The 24,602-nt window shown below is 52.7% G+C and overlaps 8 protein-coding genes across 8 annotated transcripts; 3 read left to right on the top strand and 5 right to left on the bottom strand.

Moving 5' to 3' along the window:
- Window positions 1-93: 93 nt before the first annotated feature.
- On the top strand, window positions 94-2,397 carry AYO20_07044 (hypothetical protein; the record flags this gene model as incomplete). The annotated part of the gene is made up of 2 exons (XM_022645332.1): window positions 94-567; window positions 706-2,397. The coding sequence occupies 2 exons, from the start codon at window positions 94-96 to the stop codon at window positions 2,395-2,397; spliced, it is 2,166 nt and encodes a 721-aa protein (XP_022498718.1).
- A 525-nt stretch (window positions 2,398-2,922) lies between these two features.
- Window positions 2,923-4,365, bottom strand: AYO20_07043 (hypothetical protein; the record flags this gene model as incomplete). Its single annotated transcript, XM_022645331.1, has 2 exons — window positions 2,923-4,076; window positions 4,131-4,365. 2 exons carry the CDS (start codon window positions 4,363-4,365, stop codon window positions 2,923-2,925), a joined length of 1,389 nt encoding a protein of 462 aa, XP_022498717.1.
- Window positions 4,366-4,919: 554 nt separating this feature from the next.
- AYO20_07042 (hypothetical protein) lies at window positions 4,920-6,689 on the top strand (the record flags this gene model as incomplete). Its single annotated transcript, XM_022645330.1, has 1 exon — window positions 4,920-6,689. One exon carries the CDS (start codon window positions 4,920-4,922, stop codon window positions 6,687-6,689), a length of 1,770 nt encoding a protein of 589 aa, XP_022498716.1.
- Window positions 6,690-7,491: 802 nt separating this feature from the next.
- AYO20_07041 (hypothetical protein) lies at window positions 7,492-10,065 on the bottom strand (the record flags this gene model as incomplete). Its single annotated transcript, XM_022645329.1, has 1 exon — window positions 7,492-10,065. One exon carries the CDS (start codon window positions 10,063-10,065, stop codon window positions 7,492-7,494), a length of 2,574 nt encoding a protein of 857 aa, XP_022498715.1.
- Window positions 10,066-10,996: 931 nt separating this feature from the next.
- On the bottom strand, window positions 10,997-12,138 carry AYO20_07040 (hypothetical protein; the record flags this gene model as incomplete). The annotated part of the gene is made up of 3 exons (XM_022645328.1): window positions 10,997-11,507; window positions 11,565-11,864; window positions 11,915-12,138. The coding sequence occupies 3 exons, from the start codon at window positions 12,136-12,138 to the stop codon at window positions 10,997-10,999; spliced, it is 1,035 nt and encodes a 344-aa protein (XP_022498714.1).
- A 2,599-nt stretch (window positions 12,139-14,737) lies between these two features.
- AYO20_07039 (hypothetical protein) lies at window positions 14,738-16,336 on the top strand (the record flags this gene model as incomplete). The annotated part of the gene is made up of 1 exon (XM_022645327.1): window positions 14,738-16,336. One exon carries the CDS (start codon window positions 14,738-14,740, stop codon window positions 16,334-16,336), a length of 1,599 nt encoding a protein of 532 aa, XP_022498713.1.
- Window positions 16,337-16,719: 383 nt separating this feature from the next.
- On the bottom strand, window positions 16,720-17,970 carry AYO20_07038 (hypothetical protein; the record flags this gene model as incomplete). Its single annotated transcript, XM_022645326.1, has 3 exons — window positions 16,720-16,944; window positions 17,048-17,430; window positions 17,721-17,970. 3 exons carry the CDS (start codon window positions 17,968-17,970, stop codon window positions 16,720-16,722), a joined length of 858 nt encoding a protein of 285 aa, XP_022498712.1.
- Window positions 17,971-19,113: 1,143 nt separating this feature from the next.
- On the bottom strand, window positions 19,114-23,745 carry AYO20_07037 (hypothetical protein; the record flags this gene model as incomplete). Its single annotated transcript, XM_022645325.1, has 5 exons — window positions 19,114-19,659; window positions 19,715-20,430; window positions 20,480-23,489; window positions 23,537-23,680; window positions 23,734-23,745. 5 exons carry the CDS (start codon window positions 23,743-23,745, stop codon window positions 19,114-19,116), a joined length of 4,428 nt encoding a protein of 1,475 aa, XP_022498711.1.
- Between the last annotated feature and the right edge of the window lie 857 nt (window positions 23,746-24,602).

The raw sequence follows: 24,602 nt of genomic DNA, 5'->3' as shown, positions 1-24,602 counted from the left end.
AAGGCAATCTCCTCGACCATATAGAGTCGGAGCGACCCTCGTTGACTTTGGTCGAGACAGCCAACCCGGGGCAACACCATCGTCCTTGTCAAGATGTATCCCTTCTTTCTGGTTCTGCCATTTGTCGTTCTTTTCGCGAGCATTGCCGATGCTTATCTCCTTCCACGAGATTCGGCACCGGTCTGCACCAACCTGCGAGCCAATTCAAACAATGGCGATCGCAAGGTCGCCCTGGTGATCGACAGCTCTGGTTCTATGGAACTATCAGATCCTTACCTATATCGACTCAGCGCTGCAAAAATGGTTCTCGACTGGCTTATTTCCAAGGACGAGGTAACCAGCACCCAGAAGCAAGACAAAGTCACCATCATCAACTTTGACGATGAAGCCTATCTAGACTACCCTCTTGGAGACCCCGGTGCAGCTGCGAGCTCGCTTGCAGGGATCGGCGCAGATGGCGGCACCTATATTGCAGGCGGTGTTCAAATGGCCATTAAGCAACTAACCGCTGTCAATACTGGAGACACCTCTGGTCGAAGTGGAATCCTAGTCTTCACGGACGGAGAGGTACGTAGATATTGATATTGACCAGTCCTTGTTTTGGCTTGCTTTCTCAGCGACCCTTTTTTCATCTACTTCCCACGAATATCTTGACCACCACAACCTCTTCAAATGTTATTGCTGTGTTGCTGACTGTTCTCTCAGGACTACAGCACTTCGGATCTCGTGGATCAGATTAACCGTGCTAGCGGCCTCGGTATCAGAGTGGCATTCGGATTTCTGGACTCGTCTTCTAGTCTACAGGACACCGACGTCCTTGCTGCGATCATGAACTCCGGGGGAAGATATTTTACCATACAGAACTACAATGCCTCAAAGGCTTTTATCGACGGCATCATTGTCAATGGTCTTACGAGGAACGACAACCCGGACGGAGACACGACCACTTTACTGGCTGGTCTCGATGCATCACACTTCATTTCAGGCTCCGAGACGCAGATCATGTCGTACAGCGCAAGATCCAAGGAGCAGCTGACGTTCAATGTCCAGAGCGTCGATGCTGGCACCCTAGCGGTTCAAATCGTGTCTGGGGGCAAGATCCTGGCCAAAGGCGAAGCGGACTATTACTCCAGTTACTATTCCAGCGGATTCTCCGTCGTCGCTCCCAGTACCGGCACGATCGACGTCAAGGTCACGGCGGACAGGGCCGACAAGAACTCCATCTTCGTCGTCGGGGTGACGTCGAACCTGCCTCCAGAAAACTGCACAGTCGGCGTTGTTGGCGACGACGAACCGAAGCACAACAACATCCCCCAAATCGTCGAGAGTTCTGTTGGCAGTGTGGTTGGACTGGTCATCTTGAGCGTGATCGCCTATCTGCTCCGCAAATACTGCTACAAGAGACACGGGAGACGCCACCCTCTTCATGACCATCCGTCAGATTGCCCACAAGATCCGAAGCACCCTACACAGACAACATCGCGAGAGATACCGGGGCACAATCCGTCTCGCATACCATGGTTCAGCTTCCCGCCGGCCCTACCACCAACGCATGGCCAACCACCTAACCCGCCGAGGACCACTGATAATCACGACCGCGACTGGGATGAACACTCCTGTTCCAAAGCCCCCAGCGACGACAATTGCGATACGCAGTCACAGTTCTCGACCCCACCGGACAAGCTGAACCACTGTGGCCCACCTTACCACACCGCCAACCCTCCCTGTCAACCCCCTTTTCAGAACGACATCCCTCCGTACCAGAATGCCAACCCGCCGAACCAGCCGTCCTATCCCAATCAGCCGCCGTCCTATCCCAGCCAACCGTCGAACCCAACGTCGAACCCCAATCAACCATCCCACCCTAAGCAGCCATCACAACCCAATCAACCCTCCCACCCCAGCCAGCCACAAAATCCCAATGAGCCGCCCACCGACCCGCAAGACCCCGGCCAGCCTGAGCCTCCGCCTGAGAATGATCCCGAACACCACCCGCACGCACACATGCGCCTCCGGACGTACGGGGACGAGCACCACCACCACATCCCGCCGTCGCACCCGTGCTACCGGAAGAGATGCCCGATCGCGTCCACGACCCACGTGTGCGGCGACGACGGGTCAAGCCATCCCTGCACGTGCGTCGACCCGAAGTGCCCGCTGAACCAGCCGCGCCAGCTCCTCCGGCAGCACCGTTGTCCCGACCCCAGCATGCCGCACACGTGCGCAGGACCGGACCTCGACCCGCGCTGTCCGCTCAACGACCGGGACTACGCCCGGCGGAAGAAGCAGGAGCGCGATGCCCTCGTGCGGAAGTACGTCGCGCAGGACCTGGCCTTGGGCGGCGTGAAAGTCGCTGCCTCGACGGCGGCTCAGACCGCACTGATCTCCCAGTTATAATAGCGCAAGGGCAAGGGGTTTTCCGGGGGGGTGGATGAATGAGTCTGGTGGAGTTGACTGAGGCTATTCGATCCGTGTCGACCTGCTCGTATGATAGTGGCGTCCAGTGGGAGAGTGATAGTAGAGGTAATGTGAGGTATCTCGAGTCCTTCAGGCTCTGGTTACAGACCGGTCGACAAAGCCAATACACTGTAACTGGAGATATCCTGCTTGGGAATTCTTGGTGTTAACAAGGCTCCTTACTCATACTCACAAGCTCTAGGAGGCCGCCAGCGATAGATAGAAAAGGGGGAATGGAATGAACAAAAAGATTAAACAGCTTCAGCCTTGTAATTCCCTTTCCCTGAGGGAGGAGTCAATAACGCTCTAGCTCAAAAGTCCACCAACGCCTAACTAGTGCTGTACATTAGACGCAAAAACAGGCCCGTTGATGTTGGTACAAGTCATCGAATCAACTCATAGTCGTGCCGGAAACCATTCGCCTTTTTCCTCCTTGAGATGGGAGTTCAACAGACCTCCGAAAAGTTAAGACATGGCCTTCCTCTCCTCCTTCTTTTCGTTCACCGTCTTCGCCCACTTCTTGCCGACTTCATAGCTACTGATCATGATTGCGCACGCTGGCGCGACTTTCAAACATCGAGCAGCCCAACCCTTGAACAGCCCTCTGATGCCTTCCTCGGTCCAAATGTGGTAAAGAAAGCGTGGTATCGAGAGCTCTTCTGGTATATGTTTTCCGGCTTTGGCAGCCTCTCGTGCTGCCACCACGGAGGGGGCGTCGTCTCCAGCATGGTGATAAACTTGTTGACGAGTCTTACCGACATCGAATGGTGTGGTAACGAAAGCAGCAACAGCGCCAGAAGCTGCACCTGCAACGAAACTGTCGACAAAGGTTGTTGTGTGGTTTTCGTCAGCCTGAGCTGATCGTCCGCTGGTCATGGAGCGGGTAGGATCGAGATCATGGCCTTTGGCCACTTGGCGAGCATCGGTCAATTTATTGCGGATCGCTTCGTATCCCCACCAGTAGATGCCGGAAAAGGGCACATCCCGCCACATGGTCAGTGTCAACCCACGCCATAGCGATGTGTATCCCTGTGTCTGGGTCATGCGGTGCAGCCCTAGTAAAGTTTCTTTAAACACACCCGTGTCGATTCCAGAGGTCGCTTGCATTCGAGTTCGGAACATTTCGATGGGCGAGACCGAAACAGCAGCTGCTACCCGTGCAATCGAACCAGCAACGAGAGGAGCGTAGGTATCAGAGGAGATCTTTCTTATCGGACTGTTGTGATGGTAACGGAGCCAGTCGTAGCCTGTGAAATAAATGACGTTGGCAGGAATTGCCATGACCAGTGTCGGAGAAAGCCCCCGCCATAACGTCGAATAGCCTTCGTTCCTGGCAATCTTCTTCAGGCCGTCAAGGGTCGAAGTGAAGGTCCTTCGTTGGGTTTCTTCAACGGCACATTCAGCAGCGATTGCTGATGACCCCTGCGCGGAGCCATTTCCTGCGAGGCAGAACTGACCATTATTTCCAACAAAAAACACGTCTCGACAACATGAGTTGACACCCAGGTCGGGCGGGAGGTGTTTGAAGTTCGTCGAGTAGGCGGGAAACCGGGAGAGATTCGAGGGGGAAGGAGGTTGCTGGGATTGTAATCGTACACGCACGACGTCGAGCGGTGTCACTATGGAAGAGTCAGTAAGGTTTGGCGGTATATCATGGTGAGATCATGACACACCCAGCAGCGAGGTCAAGATACTCCCCCAGGTGGCGGAGATCATGCGTTGAGTAGTGGTTATCTCGATATTGCTAGAGCCTGACATGTTGCCAGTATTCTGTTGCGAGAGCAGAACTCTGTCATGCCGTTGTCCCTCAGCTTGTAATGATTGTTGGGCATCGTGATCAAGCGCGTGTTGGGAGAGGGGATGCTCGTCAAGCGACTGCGCAGGCTCCGCAGTGAATGAGTAGGACATTCAGGCCGGAGGAGCCTGGAAGAGTGAAGACTGGTTCAGAGGAGGGTCGTTGTCCTACGAGATCAATTTCAATGCTCGTGCATCTGTTCCAGGAGAAGATATGAGGCTGTAGGGCGTGAGAGGCAATTATGACATGGAGACTTTTTGGCTGGTGCATGGATGAGAAATTGACTTGCGGCCAAAAAGATCAAAAGATCGTCAGAGGAGAAAAGACCGAGCATTGCTCGGCCGTTATCGGCCACCTCCAAACGGGAAAGCAAGCCGACCACTCGGGCTAGTGTCGGCGATAACACGGGGATTAGATAAGCAGTACTAATGTAGGTACGTACCTCGCGTACCTCATGCCCTTTGCCAAACGCCACTCATCCCTTTGGGATACCTGGTTGATTGACTCTCCACCATTTGTACTACTCGAATAGATATTGGCGACATCTATTCGGCCTGTTCCAACCCCGTGTCTCGATATCGAACAACTGGGGAAAACTCAGGGTGATCCATCCCACCTAGCGAGACCCTCTACGACCCCGCTGAGTCAATACGTAAGGGAAGGCATCATGGCTGAGCAGGCCGCGGAACTCGAACAGTTCCGCCAGCAGTGGAAGGAAGAAGTCAGTGCTCGGGCTAGAAAACCAGAAAAGAAGCCTCTGTCATCAGCACAACACAGTCACAGAAGGACCAGCGATGGCCGACCCGAGAGACCAGTCAACAAACCTCCGACTCGCCATCCCGCGGCAGATATCAAACAGGACGACTCTGACCACTATAGCGATGCCGATCAGGCTGGCGGTAGCAGCTCAGCCACGATCCACCAGCGCATGGAGACACTGAAAATCCATAATGTGGACGATGATGATTTTACTACGAATGCCTCTTCCAAGAAAGAACCCATCAGTGCGTTGGAACATTTCGAGCGCGCTGTCGAAAAGGAGAGTCAGGGGAACTTGGGCGATAGTCTCTCCCACTATCGCAAAGCGTACAAGCTCGATGCAAAGGTCGATCAGTCATACAAGAACAAACACTTCCCTCAGACAGTAAAGTCAAAAGTGTCCAACCCCAATCCCTCCAACGCCCCTGTCACAGTTCCCTCAACCGCCCACCACTCCCTCAAAGAACCCGACCCGTCTAATATAACTTTTTCTCAATTGATCGACTCCTTTGCACACGCTCAGATCGAAGGTGCACCGCCCGTTATTGAGGGAGATCGTCCTCCCCCTTGCGTTATCAAGAGGCTTCCGGCGGAGGTATTGCTGGAGTTGCTCCAACACATAGCAGTTCGCGATCCGGCCATTTATGTTCGACTGTCTCTGGTCTGCAAGAAGCTGGCATATCATGTCCTAAGCGACAATGCTATTTGGAGACGTGTGGCTATGGGCGCCGAATTCGGCCTTGCCGGGCAGCGTTACGACTTCAACACCGATTTACACGGTCGTGAAATCACCTTCCGTGCTCTGGATGAAGAGCTGGCAGATGAAGACTTGCCGGGCCCTGTACGAGTGACGGACCTCCCATTCCCTAAGTACACTGTCTGGCGCGAAGTTTTCCACAACTATCCCCGCATTCGCTTTACGGGTGTATACATCTCTACCGTCAACTACACTAGGCCGGGTGCTGCTTCTGTTACGGCGAGCACGTGGACCAACCCGGTGCACATCGTGACATATTACAGGTATCTGCGTTTCTTCCGTAACGGGACCTGCATATCCCTTCTCACAACCAACGAGCCCATCGAAGTGGTCCACCACCTCACACCGGAGAACCTGACCTTTGTCCGTTCGGGGAAAAAGGAGGCCGCACATCCCCTGAACTTCACCTCCTCTGCACCCGCCCTGCTGAAAGAATCCGGCTCCTCCAGCATCGCAACGGGTGGCGGTGGGACCAGCACTGCAGCAGCAGCACCACCTCCATCGGCGCGAGACGTCATGAAACACGCTCTCCGCGGCCGCTGGCGCCTGTGCCACCCAAGTCTTGATATTTCAGAATCCAACAACAACAATAACAACATCACCACCACCACCACCACCACCAACCCGAACCACAGTCACGACCACGCAACAGTCCCATCGTCCAACCCCACGCCAACCATGTCCCCAGGCGACCTGCATATCGAGACCGAAGGCGCCGGCCCCCGGTACATGTACACGATGCACCTCTCTCTAAAATCCGCGGGATCCGCCCGCTCGCGGCACACCACCAAGAACAACAAGCTGGTGTGGAAGGGCTTCTGGAGCTACAACGTGCTCACCAACGACTGGGCCGAGTTCCACCTGAGGAACGACAAGCCGTTTTACTTCTCCCGTGTTAAGGGCTATGGATTGGGTTATTGATTCTTTGTTAGAAGTGTGGCCCTTGCTTTCTTAGAGAGGCTCTCATTACTCGGCATATACCGAGTAGTGCCTACGTACTCCGTAGGTAGTGTGGAGACCTGAACGCCACGCAGATATAGGACATGACGCGCTGGACATACTCACACACATTGGGTACACAATGCGAGAAGGAAGGGGAGATATAGACCATTTAGATCAATCCATACACGTCGATTGGTTCGCTGATAGTCAGTATATTTACACTCTGGACACCTCTCTACCTATCCATCTATCCATCCACGCCATCCTATGTATCTATCTACATATTCTACATGGAAGAATACACCCCACCCACCTCATCGCACGATGGGGGTCAATCGCCGTGTCCATATCCATACACAACACTTTACAAGACACGTGTCATGTATCCCAGTATCTCGATATCTCGGGCTCTCTCTCAGTTTCTTGATATTTGGACAAGTCTACAACAAAAAATCAACAAACATGCTCCCTATAAATCAAAAGGCAGAGACGCCCCTCGACGAGAAAATTAAAGGGAAGTCAGCTTCTAGCAGGCAATCGGGATCCAAAATATTCTCGGGCATGGCTATGTAGCATTCTGCGCTATGGTATCGGTATCGGGCAAAGATAATTTTGCCTGGTTCGGTAAGGAAAAGACTTGGAGAAAGTACACGCTTGGAACGCTGTCAAAACACACAAGAAAAAAATTTGATAGCACTAATTGTGCTCGCCTCTCTCGATATCCCAAAGAAACGATCGTGGGAGCAGCTTCTTCAGGCCTGCTGTAGGAGGCTGCTGTGTCTCAAGAAATCCTCGACCCCAATGAACTCTGTCGGCCACTTCCAACTGGTACCGGTAATAACGACATCCGTTTCGCTTTCCCACTCATGGCCATAACGCTGCTGGGTCTGGTAATCGTGCGCTTCGACAGAGGACTCGAACTCGGTTCGGTGGTTTGGTCCTCGTCGTTCTCACTGGCTCTGTCATTCTCCTCCGAACCGTCTTCGTTCTTCCTAGGACTGCCTTCCAGCCTGTTATCAAGTCGAGGATTGTGAGATGTTGATCGCAATGGGACATGTGAGGAGCCGTAGCTCCTACTAAGAGATGAAGGTGGACGCTGGTGCGCCCCTCCGCTCATTTGAGCCTTGTTTGGATTGGTGACCACGAGTGAAGACGGTGATCGGATGGTTCCGGGCGCTGGGGCACTCGAATTCCTGGTCTTGTGATACGGTACGGGGTCTAACAAACTGCTGGTTCTCGTTGGCAAAGGGTCCGCGACACGCTCAGCGAAAGACCTGAATTGTTGGCTATCTCTCTTCGCAAGAGGGTGCAGTGTGGACGGTGATGCGGATGCTTCGCGACTGAGAGGGCTCCGCAGTGGCAGAGCAGTATTGGAAGAGATCGATCGTGGAGTATACCTTCTCGAGGTTAACGGTGTTGTGGTGGATGAAGATCGATACGACGGCGCTATCGTGCTATCGTACGACTTCACAACAGCTGACCATCGGGGTTTGTTAGAAAGAGGTGTTGGTTCTGGTCGCGGCGCAGGTACCACCGGAGGAGTATAGACGCCTTGACGGTATACAGATGGAGGACCCGGCATAGGTGAGGTTCCACGTCGAAGTGCACTGCTGCTCGAATGGGACATTGGTGTGGTGGGTCGCCGCGTCTGGGGCAGCATCGACATTCGTTTGTTGCTTGAAACAGGAGGAGGCGGCCTGCTGGTCGATGGAGTGCGTTGTTTCGTGTACCCATTCAGACCGTATTTCGACGTAGGCTTTTCGTGTCTTTGCGGGGGAAGATCAACCGACGAGGGAGGAGAACTACCTGGAGTGCCTGCAAAAGTGGTGCTGGTGAACGAGCGATCTGCCGAGACGATGCTCGAGATTGATTCTCGCAGTTTCGAGTTCTGCCGTGAGGTGACGGGCTCCAGGAGGCTGTCAAGGTCATCCATCGTGTCTGTAAGATCCCGCATTCTAGATGATAAATCCTTGTGCAAGCGGAGGATCTCCCCGTTTACCGTCAAGCGGTCCTTGAGGCCTTTTTGGATAATTCCAAGCACCCGTTGGATAGCCGGGCTGTAGTGGAGCTTCTTCGCCTCGAAACTCTCGATCCTCTTGGCCAGAGCGGACGGGTTCGTTGCTTGGAAATTTTCGTGTATGGCTTCCTGGACCTTCAGGATACTTCGCTCGACTGAATCGCACATTTTCTGAGCCTGTCGGCCAGCGTTGCGGAAAACAATCACCCAACGATCTTCACTAAGCTCTCTTCGAAGGGTATCTGCCTCCTTTGACAACTCGGTCCAATTTCTCTCTAATCGTGCGCGTTTATCATCAAGCTCTCTGCAAGCAATGGGGAAGATATTTTCCGCTCGAGACTGGAACATGGACATCCGCATAGGCAAGAAATCCAACGAAGCCCTGAGGGGCTGCATCCTTGCAAAAAGGGCTAGCAAGTTGGAGTCGTCCTGCGGGTTTTCGATGATGGGAGATCCAAGGGGGGACGACTCAAATGAAGGGATGCTGAACCGCGAGTTTGGGGTCGTCCGTTTCTGGGCCGGCTCATCGATGAAGCTCTCGAGTTCGTTCAAATCGATATTCTGGCTTGAATCGACGTGAGTCTGTGTTTGATAGGCGGTGTGTCTCTTCTCCTCCATCTCGAAGACCATAGCGCTCAGTGCGTCCATCTCTGCGCCCACATCTCCAAGGACTTTCGCCCACAACTCTTCCCATTCCATGGCCAGCTCCACCTGTTCATGCACCTTTTTCAGGTCTTTCCGAACGTCATCCCAGCCGCCCAGAACCGATTCCATCTGTTCGACCACAGCCTGGAGATCTTCAGGATTTGCGTCGCCGATATCAGGACGCGATTGCAGTTCTTCTATTGATAGAACATACATGTTGATCAACGACTCGAACTTGGTTATGGTTTTGTCTGTGTCGTCCAGGCCTAGCCTTCCGGCGGCCGCAGCCCATTCTACATCGTCTTCCGCATCGAGATTTTCCAAAACCTTCAAGGCTTTCTTGATCCATGATTGTATTTGCTCTGCCGCAGTCGATATAGCTCTTACGGCCTTGCGGGCGGTCGGGAGGGAGCTGACGGTGGCAGCGAGGGACTCGGCTTGCGGGATGTTAATTGAGGTCAGGCTCGCGATTTGGCTGCTGAAGGAAGCCCTCGAAAAGGAGAAGACGGAGTTGCTTCTGGAGAGACTGTCTGGAATCACGAAGGAGCCAGCATCACTGCTGGGTTCGGAGGACGCGGAATTGGCCTGGTGTTGGGAAGAGACATCGTTCGACGAAGAGGGAACAAGGAGTTGATGTAGGTCGACATCGCTTGGGGTTTCCACCATGGACGGGCGGCGGAAAGCAGAGGTCATAACAGCCAGCGAGCGCTGACTGTCCAGCCCGATCAGTTGCTCCAGGTTTGCGGCCAGGGGACCCAGGGAGAGGGTGTAGCTGCAGTTGCAGTGTAGGTCATGCGTAAGGATCACGGTCGACGAACAACCTGCAGCTTAGCGTGTTCAGGAATTGGTTGACCAGATGCTGTTAGCATAGAGAACTGTATGCACAAATGTTGTGAAACGTGGTTCGAGCGCCAGTTAGTTTAGTACGCCAGCGATGTTGGCAGGTTGAGTTCTTAAAGTAAAGGGCGACGGTGAGCCGATGGGACGAGGTTGGGCTGTTAGGAAGTTTGTTGGCAGTGCACGCCCCGGGATTTGTTTGGGTAAGATTAAACCAACGAGTGAAGGCGACGAACCAGGCTTAGGGAACGCAGACCTTCCCAGGGCGCGCTTGCGGAGCTTAAAAAATGGGCTGACAGGCGTGACGGACCATTAGGATTGAGCTGCTTGTACCTGAACAATGCACTCTGACATCAGGCAGTCGTTGAACAGCCTACGGAGAACACGCACAATAATAATAGATATGGGGCATCCCTATCGCGTGGATATAAACAATAGTCCGGACAAAAGCGCAGCAGCAACGTGTATGCGAGATATCGATGTTGTTCATATGTTTGGAATGGGGAATAGTGCCCTTTTAAATACCCTCCCAGGTCCCAATGTAGCCTGAAAAACGAGGGGCCACCTAGTATCTATCGATGTTTGCACGACAGTCGGATTCTAGACTGACCTGCATCAAGTTTCAGTCAAACCATGACAATCATTTGCCCCCAATAGCACCTGCAACACCATACCAAGACATGCCGCAAGAGACGCCCGGAATGTCATTATTTGTAATGCACAGAACTCTTGTGCAAACCCCGGGTATTGTCCTCCTGCGCCCCAGTGCATAATACATATTACCCGCTCAGATCACTTCTTCTCGCTCCCAGCCTTTCGACTTGATGTGCTCAATGCCTCTGCCAGGGTGCGGTTTGGAAGGATCTTTGTACTCGGAGGCAAACGGGTTGGGATCTTCGGCCTGGTTGAGGTTGCCCAAAGTGTGATGGATCTCTCGGTGCTTTGCCTCGTCAGCCCGGACGTAGTAGAGGAGATCTTTCATCGTCCTTTTCCCTTCCGGCATGTTCCAGTACTTGACGGCAATTTCCGGAGCCTCGAGCTTCTCCCAGCCTGGCAGTTTGCCACTCTCAAGATCTTCAATGGCATAGGTGTATGTCTTGGTCGCCTCCTCTTCTAGATAACCCACAAAGCGGTGGCATGTCTTTGGAGACAAAAGGTATGCGACGAAGAAGGCGTTGCAGAAGACACCCTGGGCACCGAGAATCATCAATTTCATAAACATTCCAGGTTCGGCCATTTTCAGGAATGTCAGGAGGTGCATCCGCTCGTTGTATGCGTCTTCAAGCATGGTCTCAATCCTAAAGAGATTTCTGTCAGCCATGGTCACGGCCAGAATCAGATGCAGTCATCCTCACCATCCATTGTCTCTTTTCATGGCCCGTAGACTTCGTAGATGGCGGAGCATCCCTGCCACCATTCCTGGTACACCAGCCACAGTCTCAAGGAAAATAAAACGGACGAGCCATTTCCTCTCGCTCATCACGTAGGGTTTGTTGGGATCGTGGCGGTAACCAGTGACAAGATCGGTGCCCCATCGTAGGAAGCGTACCGTGTTATATGCAAACCAGTCTGAGGCACCTCGCACATCTCTGTGAGCAATCTCGATCTTTTTAAGTTGTTCTTCTGTTGCAACTGGATGAGGCCATGGTGGAGGACTGCAAATAGTCAGTACAAGGGGTCGCGATACAGGGCCGCCGGAGCGTACGTCAGTTTGATGTGAGGGAGGTTCTTGGATGGGGGGAAGAATTCGAGCTGTGCTTTGTGTGAGATGGAGAAGTTCCGTTTTGACTGCGCATCGAATGGTCTGATGGCTGCACAGCTGGTCCTCAGACCCGCAGCGGTGGCAGTCGATGAGAATAAGCCTTTCCTGGCTGCATTTGACAAGTTTGCCGTAAGGGTAGGCGTAAAGAGGGCTTTCGACGAGGTCATAGTGGAGGGGGGATCTGTGTTAATCAAAGGAAGGAATGGAAAGGTTTGTTCTGGTTCGAGTCTCTTGGAGTCATGAAAGAGTTGGTCAGTTCATTGAGAAGTGGTAAAGCCCCCGCAGACAATGCCAATACGTGGTTTATGTTTTATAGTTTTGTATCAGCATCCGAACTGGTCCATCCCATGTGAGGAGCGAGGAGAAGGTATGTCAAAGGTTAGGCGTCATGCGCCACATGCGCCAATTTCGGAGCACGCTTTAGGCATCCAAGGGCATTTGGGCATTCTAAGATGCAGTGTAGCACATGTGCGCTGCTGAGCAGATTACCAAAAGAACTGGAACAAGTGGAGGAGCAGCACGGTTCGAACTCGTATCCGGGATGTGGTGGAGAGGAATGAAACTTCGATAGCTGTGGGATCTTTCATGTTTGTGGTTAGAATGCGCGACCCGCCTGCGCCCAGGCTCCTCCACCTGCACCTTCCCAAAGCTGCTGACTCACGCAATGCTTTTAACCACTATGAACATGGCGGGTGCCCTTGCATCAATATCCCATTTCACTTTCCCTTCCCTGGCAAGAGATACTTTCCAAGTCTAGAAGCGCCCGTGAACCTCATACAGTTCCTTGCATGTAAAATAGCGTTCCCCAGCTCAATGTGAGGTCGCTGACTACTCAGTTTAATTGAGGCTTGGCCACAAAATCACCATTTTGCCATCATGGTCCTGAATCCCGAGAAATCTAGCATTTTCGGTGACTACATGGAGATCGACAGGTACAGCTGACTTGCAAAAGAACGGCAAAGATCGGGACCCTGGAAGGCTGAGCCCATCAGGCTGGGAAAAATGACCTCGAAGTCTCCATGAGCCACACAACAGTACAACGTCGGGAGAAACCGGCAACTCTCTACGTTGTGTATCGAGGCTGAATATTTCTCGGATGGATTCGCTCCATTACTCATGCTCCCCAAGTAGGTATATATGACCGATTTGGTGGTTCAGCATGAATCCCTTATTTGCTCAGATTTCTATTCTCACATCCTTGGCCGGGGACCTCGCTTGGGAAATCCGGATATGCGGTGTGATGGGGGAGCCAGTGTCGCAAGTACGAAAGAGGCCATCCTCAAAAATCTCCAATGATGATATCAGTCCCGTTCCTCCAAACTTCCGATTGTATTTGTACCCTCTCGTGTTGTAGATGTGTGTTCAATAAAGCCCGTTGGAGTTTTCTTTTGTCGATTTTTCATACCGAGACTTCGAATGAATTCTCTCCCTCTTTGACACCAATATCTTTGATTTCGAGTTTGACAACGTGAGCAGTTCTAGGGCCAGTGTCCAGATCCGCCTTCAGTTTCTTTAGTGCTTCCTCATCACCCTGCGCTTCTCCGGCTACCTAGAGGTGGAGAGGTATGTCAGCGGGTGGTCTGATGCAAACTGTTTATTGATGAATGTATGGAGAAAGCCCGACCTTTCCATCAGAGGTATTCAAAACGAAGCCTGTGAGGCCATAGCTCGAGGCTTTCCTCTGGGTAAAGTCACTGCCTAGGGTCAGACATGATGCATGATCAATCCTGCAACACCACAGAAACTCACCGAAAGGCGACGCCCTGCACTTTACCATGGACTTTGAATGCAATTCGTTTAGTCATGATAAAACAGAAGGTGAGATGTGGGGGTTTGGGGTTTCAACTTCCGACGGCTGATCGTGTCTCGACAGACTTGATATATGCCTCGATACTTACATGCAATACCAGGGACATTGACCAAGTGCGAGTACGTAGAAATGATGCATGCCATGAGTTAGGCTTCTTGAATGCGGGGCAAGGACGAGACTGCGGCGGCTATGACGACAGCATGCTCCAGGGGCGATGTGAACCCTACAAGTACAAGTACCAGGCACTAGGTAGCCACCTGGGCTGCTGCTTATCCCGCCTTCAACGTCCTCTACCGGTCAGGCTCCTGGGGCCGGTTGAGCCCGTCGATCCCGCCGCCACTGCCTGGAACCGCCAAACTTTAGGTGACGAAGAAACGCGCCCCATGCATGACTGCGCGCGCCACTGGGGTCCTGACATGTCAACAAACAGAGCGGTTTGAGTTGGGACTCAGCTCTGCTCGATATTCTTATATATCACACCGAGAGGATCGATGCCAGTCCGCAATCTTTTACCGGAGTCGAAAGTAATAAAGCTAAGCTGTGTAGGTGACGTTGCTACAGAGATCGATCGAGTGAGAGGAGCGAGCCCGTTGATTCTGCCGACTTCGTTCCCCTTTTCGACCTCGAATCTGGCACTAGCGTCTGGATGCAATTTCACGACCCAACCTGCTTCAACCTGCCCTTTGATGACCGACCATCAACTACCATGGCCAGGCTCATCTTCCTTTGCACTGTTTGCAGTTGTTCTGTGCTATACTGATTGCTTTGATCTTTCGTCGCTCCTTACCATATCACTTGGACTTATCAACCTGTCTTTCGCTGCTTGTGAACGTTTGCCATCCCCTTCTGTGCCACACGCCCACCTCTTGGGTTGTCCCACGACCGTTGCTCGCATCCCGCTAGCCAGACGTCCTGTGCTTCCCCAATTCGACGTCTTCAGTGACAATCGAGCAGCCATGAGCACGGATCTAGACCTGTCATCCTCCAGTCTCCCTTCTCGATCGCCCTCGACCTCGCCGAATTTACTCGCGACTCCTGACTCCTCCGCCCTCTTGACTAATCGATCCTGCTCCGGCGTCTCGACGATTTCGAGCCGATCATCATACTCCAATGGCTCAACGACATCTCGAACCAGCACATACTCCCGTCGTCGGGGTTATGTACGTCCTCAAGGAGGATCATTTGCCGAATCAGCCAAAAATCGTGAGAGCGTCATGAGCCTCGGCAGTATCGCCCATCTGCAATACTATTTCGCTCGAACGGGATTGTTAGATGGCAAGGGAGGGCAAATGGCTAAAAAGAAGCAGAATGGTGAATACGATATCCCAAAGCTCTCGTTAACCGCGAATCAAGAACTTGTTGAATCTCCAATCGAGGATGAGTCTCAGGCCTCCTGGGACATTTTGACTGAGGATGGCACGGATGTCATGTTACCCCCAACCGTATCTACGTACAGTCATCGATCAACATATGTTGCTCCACCGCCCGATCAGAAAACCATGAAGAAAGAACTCGTGGAAGCTTTGGAAAATGCATTACAAGCTGTTGAGTCCTGTGAAGGCCCGACGAGTGGCAGTCCCGGAGATCCGACCCCAGGATTTTACGAAATTCAGGGGCTGCATGTCCTTGACACGACCACTCAAGCAATTCGAGCTGCAAGACTTTATTACACTCTGCATCCCAATCCCCAGAGACTGAACTCTATCAGGTCGGACCAGGAATTGAGAAGGGATCTATACTCTGTGCTCGATATCCTGAAGAAATGTGCTTCTCGCAACTTTGCGGGTGGATTTCGTGAGGATGAGAGACTCGCCGTGTTGGTTTGGGTGAGTGATGTTGGCATGATGATCGACCAAGAAGCGAAACTGGAGGAGGCGGACAAGACGGAAAGAAAGGACTGGCACTGGATGGATGATGCCAAGTGGGTTGGTCGAGAGCAAGAAAGAGATATCAACTTCCTCAACTTCCTGCTCCACGGCAAGGGACAAAGCCCATCGCTTGAGAAAGCTGATGTTACGCCCGAGTTTTTCCGTGATCTGGCTGATGGCAGGGATCTTGTGAAAATGCACAACGCCGCTGTGAAACGATCCAAGCGGCAGTTCGACTTTATCAAATCCTTTCACGAAGACGTGGCAAAACCGTACAGGCGTGCAGACAACCTTCGATTTTGGCTGAAGGCCGCGGAGCTCAGATGGGAGCTCAAGCTTCAGCTCGACGTGATGGCTGTTGCAAATCAGGTTGAGACCGTCAGCACTTGGTCATCTTTCGAGGATATTGTTCGACAATGGAGCCGAGGAGTAAGGGCCGAACTTACCAAGGACTGGAACGGTGAAGAAGAACGTAAACTACATGCGCGCGCAAGAAGCCTGGCGATGGCGAGTCCACTGTCGAGCCCTTCGAGGAAGAACTCTCCGGCTCCACCTCTCCCGAGTCCGCTCAAAACGGTGATTGTACCAAGTCCTGTCAGCAATCCATCTGAAGGATCTGCGACATCTGATGATCCAGACAGCCCGACGCCAAAGCCAATGTCAGTGGCTTGCGGTAAAGAAGTCTAAGCTAGCGGATGAGGTGACGGAGGCATGCCCTCTTATTTTGGACAAGACTTTTTTTTTGAAGCGAACCGGATGTATTATGATACCCACGCATTTTAAGGAGCAAGCGCTAGTATCTGGAGTGGCATTGCCTTTGACTTCCGACGAGAATTGGAGGGCTTTGCTGATGGAATCTACATAGTTTACACCATTCCCCCAGGTTAACATTCGACATGGGCATTAGCCATTAGCCATTTTGACAATATCAGTTTATCAGCACCGGCAAGGAGCATTTGTTGGCGAACTGGCCGTTAAGCAAGCATCATTGATGCATAGTAGTTCAGACTTAATTCCATTAAAAAGAGTACCTGGTACATGCACTCGGTTCTTTGCAGAGTATTTTCTAGTTATTTCAAAAACCCCCCATTGGTCTTTGCGAGCTGCTCATCGTAATACCCCTGGAAGGCGAGCCAGCCCTTTTCGTCCGTGCCGACCTGCGAGTAGGAGAACTCGGCCTCGACGTCGGAGATGAGCTTCTTCTTGTGGCCGCTGCCGGCGCTGGCGGCGTCGGCGAGCAGTTGGGCGTGGCAGGTCTTGTCGAGCGAGATGAACCAGAAGGCGGCGGCGTCGACCTTTTTTTTTTTGGTGGCCAGAGGGCGATACCATTAGTATAAGATGCAGCAAAAAGGGGCATCCGTGGGAAGGGAGGGAGGGAGGGAGAGAGAATGAACACACCGTCTTGGCCACGGTCAACAACCCATGATTCTGCAGGATGACTGCTTTCCCGTTCCCCAGCGCTTTGGCGATCCTCTTCCCCTCCTCGCGGTCGAGGACCACGCCCCCAAAGTTGTCGTAGACGGCGTGGCTCTTGTAGAACCGCAGGGCGTCCTGGGTCATCATGTCCAGCTCGCGGCCGAAGACGGAAAAGGCCTTGCCGTAGACACTGTGGGCGTGGCACGCGGCGTCGACGTCCGGGCGCGCCTTGTGGATCTCCGAGTGGATGGCGAAGGCCGCGGCGTTGATGGGCTCGTCGCCCACGACGACCTCGCCTTCTTCGTTGACCAGGATGAGGTCCGAGACGCAGATCTGGGAGAAGTGCTGCGAGAGGGGGTTGAGCCCTGCCAGCCAGGAGTTAGTAAAACAACTGGCGGGTTATCATATGAACATCTCCCTTCTCCCTCGCTCTTTTCGTTAGGTAGGTATTAGGTAGGCATTCGCCTCTGCCACCGTCTCTCTCACACACACTGTTCTGTCCTTCTGGGTCTCATACCCATGTCCTTACCCCTACTATGTCCAGAGGAGGAGAAAGAAGAAGAAGAAGAAGAAGAAGAAGAAGAAGAAGAAGAAGAAGAAGAAGAAGAAGAAGAAGAAGAAGAAGAAGAAGAAGAAGAAGAAGAAGAAAACTCACAGAAATGATCCCTCAAGATCGGATCCCGCACCGAGATATGCCCCGCGACACCCTCATCGAAGCCGCGGTCTGCAAAGACGCGAAACGCCGCCGCCAGGTGCTGCTTGCGGTACAGGCGCTCCTCCTCGAGCGAGTCGAACTTCGGGTACGAGCGCACGCGGAGTTTCTTGCCGGACGTGGTCGCGCCCAGGGCGCCGACGGAGCGGTTCTCGGCCGACGAGTGGTCGTAGACGTCGAGGGCGGGGGACATTTTGCTTTTGTTTCTTGCTATCGCTTTGGGAGCGGAGGGGTGAAGAGAGGAGTGTATACAGGTAGAATCTAACGCAGAGGTGTCTGGGTGTGAGGGATCGAGTGGATAGTGCTCTGTAGATGGATGTAAGAGACTGGCTAGTCAGGACTGTCTTTGACTTTGATTCCAAGTTCTCTTTTCTGAAGGGCTTATATTTAATCTTTGGGTTTTGACTTGGGTATACCGAGTAGCAGTATACTTTCCCTCTATCAGAAAAAGACTCGAAAAGAGAAGGAAACAAGACAATGGAGAAATATGTTATCTCTCTCCCCTTCCTCCCTCTCTCCTCTCATACATGTAGTAGGTACGGCTCATCGGCTCGGCATAGACACCGTGGGATCAGACAAGACAGATGCGGGGAAGAAACCACCATACAACCCCGGGGAACAATTGATATACGTCGATGATCATTGGTGACTAAGAGGGGGGGATCCAGGACTGGAGATTCCCACTTTCCGACGGAAAGGCGAGGCCAATTAATGATGTGCCGGTGGAAGGAAAAGAGACGACGACAACAAGAAATGATAGAGTCCAGTGATAAGACCAACCACATACATACCTACCTACATAATACATGATACCTTACGACCCTATTGGGTACCCCTTTACTACTACTCATAAGTACGTTACCCTCGTATAGTTACGGATACTCACCACTTCCTCGCCACCTTACCGTCTCTATCAAGCAAAATGACTAAAATGACCCCATTCTCTCTCGACACAATTCTACTCTCGCACACTTTGTAAGAATTCACCATCTTATTCTCTACACAAATTCTGTCAGATGCGCATCACGGCATTCAGGCGCCTGGCGAGTCAGTAAACAATCCTGTCTCCCCATCCCTTTGTTGCTCCCCCATTGATCGTGTGCTGCATCGAAATCATCTTCCCATGAAAAGAAAATCGAACTTGAATCGAATCGAACCGAACCGACAATTCCCACATGGAGCCGACCCTGGTCCATTATCATCATGTCTCTTTTGACCAACGCCGACCCAACCCCAGCCATATTCAAAACAACCCTTGATGTCCTTCAAGCATCCATTCCCTTGCCACCCCATCAACCATCAACTCGATCGTCCTCATTATTAGTCTCGTTCCTCCTCACGCATACATACTCTTGGTCTTTCGATGCCGCTCCTCACGTCCCACCGTCCCCTTCATGGGACTGTGCGTCTGGCCCATTCCGCCACCGGCATGGTACGTCTCCGTTCGTTGGTGACCGGCCTTGGGCCGTTGCACTGCGCCTGCTGCTGTCTTCATCTTTTTCTCCCGCCGGAGCACCATTTCTGCCCATCCTTTAACCGGGGCCGAGCTGCTCTGGGCGCCTTTGCCCACGACCTGCGACAGCGCTTGCATCCATTGCTCTTTCTCGGCTGTCGAATCGGCATAGAAGTCGATAACTTCTCCGTTGGCAAAGCGGATGCGGAATCCTTCCTCCACAAACATGTATCCTTCTTCCTCTTCCGCGAACCCACTCTTGCGCCGTCCACCTCCCTTGGTTGAAGTCTCTCTCTGCGTCAACGCCGTCTTGTCGTCAATGAGCCGCGTAGCTTTCGCAAGGTTGATGGTTGCCCGGGGTTGAAGCGTTGTTTCATGGAATGCAGTGAACTTGGTTCCGGCGAGCTTGAAAAACCGTCGTCTCCAGTACTAAGATTCGTCAGCATACTTCCCTCAATAGTTTTTTCAATGGGCCTCCACAAACCGGACAATCGCCTCCCTGTTGGCTCAGGTAACCCTCAAACTCCTGGATAGTTGCTTGTTGTGCCAGACGTTCTTCAGCCTCCCGCAAGGCCCGAATCGCGCCATTCATACTCTTGGGCATGTCATCGTCCTTGGCTCCTCTCGGTTTCGGCACATACAACAACTGGAGTTCGAGTTTGCCAATTTCATAAGGCGGCCGACGCTGGAGCTGCGTCACGCTCTTCTTGCTCCTCGAACTACCCACATGGACTTCTTCCATCGCCCACTCGTTGAAGCAGGTGATGTCCACCGTGTACGGTCTGCCGTATGCGTGCTTTTCATGCTCGCTGAGCGAAATGTAAGCTCGAGCAAAGGAGCCGTCCTTGGCCACCAGGCCTTGAACCAGTTCATATGCTGAAGGTGGTGTCACTGGCCTTCTGACCGCCTGGGCTTCTTGCTGAGCTCGCACTTCCGACTCCTTCTTCTTCTTGGGCGACCCAAACAACCTCCCGAAGGCTCCTTGCTTCTTAGGCGATGCGGGCGGTTTCGATGGCGATTGCGGCCGTTCCACTTTTGGCTCCTCCAATTTCATCTGCAGTGTGAGTTGGAATTCAAGCTCATTGAGGACAATCAGCTCAAATTCCTGTCCAATAGGTGCACTTCGAGCCAGATCGAGCCAAGCTGTCGTCACACAGTGCATACCATTGTCGAGCGTGAGGGCAAAGAAAGTGCGTTCGTCTATTCGTGATCAGCATCAACTCCCTAATAGAATCAGGAAACAGCTTACGTTGGGGAAATGGCATCTGCAGGTCCTTGACACCGACCACCTTGACAAAAAGTCGGCCACGTTCGGCTCCATCCTCCCACTCCTCTTCCTCTCCGATGTCATCTTCAGCAACAGCGTCAAGGCCCTCCTGCGCATTGCTTGCTTGTCCTGGAAGAGGCGGCACAGGCCCCTCGACTGGCTTCCTCTTACTGACAGCCTTTTCCCCGCCAACTCGAATACTCTTACGCCGAACCTTACCGTTCCATGGCTCAGCAGTCCAGGTGGGCTGACTCGTCTTGCGCGGTGATGCATGAACGTGGTTAGCTTCCGCGGGGACGCCGAGCAGACCATCTTCAGTCCCCGGAAGGCCAGGAGATCTGCACTCATCTTGAGAGATCCGTTCGCTGGCGACGACAATCTTGGTGTTTTGTCTCATCAGGTATCCTCTCTGTCGACGGCCAGCTCGATTAGCAAATGACTCTTCATCAATACATCTGTCGGGAGAAATAACAACATGTGCCGCACGTAGGGGACGCGCTCCACGAGGTTTGGGGAGAACAGGGATGTTCTCCATAGGGTTGCCTCCTTTCAACTCCATTGCCTCGGGCAGCTCACTGGAGGGGAATCGTCCGTGAAAAGGGTAATAAAGACGTTGCAATGAGAGTTCAAACTCTACCTTTTGGGCTTCTACTACCCGGTCAAATTCCTTCTCGAGACCCAATCCCAGGCCTTCGTCCAATCCTGTGTGGGGGATATCTAACGGCAGCAGGCTGCTAGTCCGCTTCTTTTCGCCTTCTTTCTTGTCTGCTTCGGGTTGCTTCTCATCTGCTGCTTCCGGAAGCGTGGAATTATTCTGTGCTATTTCGGCGCTTTGATCGAAAGTGTCCGAGATAGGGGACACAGGAGACATCTCCTTCTCGTGCACCAAAACCGAACCCGTGTCGGAGGGGCTAATTGAACGGTCACTTTGTGCTTGTCCAGCCAACTCATCCACTCTTGGGTCCATGCTGACATGGCTAGGCGACTCTGCATGTTCGACGGGGTGTCTAACCACAGAATCAGGGGTTCCTGGTGCTGCATGTTCTGGGCTGGATTTTGGGGGGCTTTGGAATGATGTGAGCTGAACTTCCGGAGTGTATGGCCGCTGAATTGACTGGCGGAGAGCAGCGAGGTCTGGCAGTTGAGATGGTGCCGCGACAACGGTGGCTGGTTTCGCACTCTCGTCCTTCTGGGTCAGATACGGAGCCAGGCCGATATCGAAACTGCTTGTGTCGCCAAAGTCAGTGAAATCTGGCAAAGACACACGTTCAGTCGTTGTGGGCTTTGCGTTCAACTCTCGAGCTGGACTCTGTGCTTTGGGAGTGTCGTCTCCTTCCTCAGCCATTTGAGGGAAAAAAGATGCTTGTGAGGGTTGCGAATATTGGCTTGTGAGGTCGTCATCATGGTTGGTGCTAACGTCTGAACCGGAAGCAGTACGTCCCATGTACATATCCGGGATGGAGTACAGGTCAGGCTCTTCATCCTCCTCCATTTTGATACGTGGCTGTGTCGGATCCTCCAATGAGGGTATTGGAACATCAGGATCAAGAGAGGGGAGATCCCGCTGTTGAGTCGTCTCTGCAATCTCCTCGCTGCCTTCTCGACTACCAACGCCGACTCGACCACGCAGACCTTCAAGGATCGATGCCCTTGACAGCTGTGGGGTCGAGTTTCCCGATCCAGACTGGATTGGCTGTGAATCGCCAGCAAGCGAGTCTTCATTACTGGTGCTCCGAGAGGGGACAGCGTCTTTGGAAGCCATTCGCCTCATCCGACGTTCTCTCTCCTGTTCCTGGAGTGCCATCAATCTCAATCTGTCATCCGCTGACAGGGAACTCCCACTCCCGATCTTTTGAATGTCCGCCTTTGAAAAGCTGGCTGCCAATGGTGTGCTTGGAAGAGATCGTGATGCGACGCTTATACGCTCAAAGGCGCCGGACAAGCTGTCAGACCTGGAGTGGCCTTGTGATCCGATCATGGGCGGAAGCGGTGGGAGAGGGCGAGACTGTCCGTTAGAGTCGATTGAGCTTGCACTTGTCTGATGAGGGCGGTAAGATGGAATACTTGGCTGGGCGGTCGGGGCAGGACTGCCGCAGTCATCTTCGAAGACGTCTTCTTCAAGATGAGACAGGTCAGTGTTGGCATTCTCGGGGCTCATAAAGCGCCAGTCCTCGGGCAGAACCACTGGTGTCTTCTCAGTGTCCTCAAGGGACGCGTCAAAGCTGTCGTCGTGATCCATTGACGAAACCCTCTCCAAGCTTGCCTCCTCGTCCTCATCATCCTCGTCGTCCTCATCGGTGGACTCATAGCTACCCTCGCGCGATCCGGACGCAATTGACGAAGGAGCTGGTGTAGTCATCTCGTACTCATTGATCTGTGGAGGCGCCTGGTCAAAAGTAACACTTTTTTGATGACGGTGCAACCCACGGCCAGCCGGCAGTTGTCTGTCTCGAAAGTCGTCATCGTCTTCCCAAATGCCAGTCTCAGGGTTAAAGCCACTGCTTCTGAATGCTGACCCGGTTTTCTTTGACAGGGACGACTTTGCTGGCGAGCTGTTCAATCGACTTGGCGAGAGAGGGGTGACTGGATTGGTTGTATCTTTAGCTTCCTCCTGTTGCTGCTTCTCTTGCGATTGAAACGATGAGACCTTGTCCAGTGGGGCAATGTTTTCTTTTCGCACAGCATCGGGACTTCGAACTGGCGAGGACTGCCGTAGAAACTGCATGCTCTGAGGGCGACCGTCAAGAATCGATGGACGCGAAGGATCATAGTGAGTACTCTGCTCGAGGGCAAACATGCTGCTGTTTTTCACCCTCGAGGCCTTCTTTAGGTTCTCAATGGAGGAGCGCTTTGGCGGGGAGGAGGCAGGAGGAGTTTCGGTGTTTTCTCTCGCAGGAGAGCTGGGATCGCGGCCCTGCCAAAACAGACGTGGTGAACTCGAAGAAAAAGGTGAAGAGCCTATTGGAGAGGTTTCGTTTGAGAGTAGCTTGCCCTGCGAATGGATCAGATTTCGGCTTGGTCTGATGGTGACCGACATACCTTTGGTTGCGGGAAACTTGGAGAGTTTCTGCGAATTGCCATAGGGCTCAGTTCGGAAAGAGGACGATTACTTATTCGCGGCAGTTTAGATGGCGAAGAGCTGAGCCCATTTCCGCCGCCCTTTTGGATGCGCAAAGGTGGGACCTGAAATAGAGGATGAGCACAACAAGGTCAATCTCGACAAGTTTCGTCTTTACCTCGGTGGCCATAGCATCGGGCAGAAGAGCTCGACAATGGCTTTGTGTATGTATCAGATGTCGAGCTCAGACAATCAATCAGGCAATGGTTGACCGAGTTGAGGAATGAAGAATCGATCGATGGGTAGCGCGCGAAGTTGGAAAGAATGGCAGAATGTCTGTGCTGAGCCTGATGAGGCAGACCAGCTGCGGGTAGGTAGAAATGATAGCAATAAACGCTGTGGCAAAGGGACTGTGAGCTACAGTTTAACTGCCTAACTGCGACCACAATCGAGACCACCCTTTGAAGAAGAAGTAGTCAGCAGAGAAGTATCTCGATGAGAGTGTTAATCTTCAACGTTTGTCTGATGGTATATGCGAAACTTAAGTGGCCGCCCCACGGCGATTTTACTGGGGAACAACAACAAAGCCCACGACACCATCGGTTGCTAGGCAACACCCTGGCGGTGATGTCCACCTGAGACACACCCCAACCTGTGGCGCCGGATTTGCAGGGGTGTCCTCGCCTAAACTACAGTGGACCGCGAGACCGCGCTACGCAGGGGAAAAAAAAGTTTCAATATCACAACGGTGCTGTTGGATGGTCTCTATACCTTCCTCCATTTTCGACAGCTTTTCGCCATAATCCGTCGATGTCGTCCTCCGCCGCCATATGCCCTTCTTGCCAGTTTCGAACATTAATTTCTGCGCTTAGGCCACCAACGCGACGATGGCAGCCTCAGAGGTATATGGCACTAGCCATGCGCCAACGGAGAAAACCTTCCAGAATGACCCTTACACAAGATGTTGGGAAGACAGACGCGAGCAGAAGGATTGCGAAGAGGGACACAGCAGGTCCATTTGCGGGAATGAATCAAACTGTGGCACGA

The sequence above is a fragment of the Fonsecaea nubica genome (genome assembly GCF_001646965.1).
Source record: "Fonsecaea nubica strain CBS 269.64 chromosome Unknown Scaff47, whole genome shotgun sequence".
Classification (NCBI taxonomy): domain Eukaryota; kingdom Fungi; phylum Ascomycota; class Eurotiomycetes; order Chaetothyriales; family Herpotrichiellaceae; genus Fonsecaea; species Fonsecaea nubica.
This window is presented reverse-complemented; position numbering and strand designations above follow the sequence as displayed.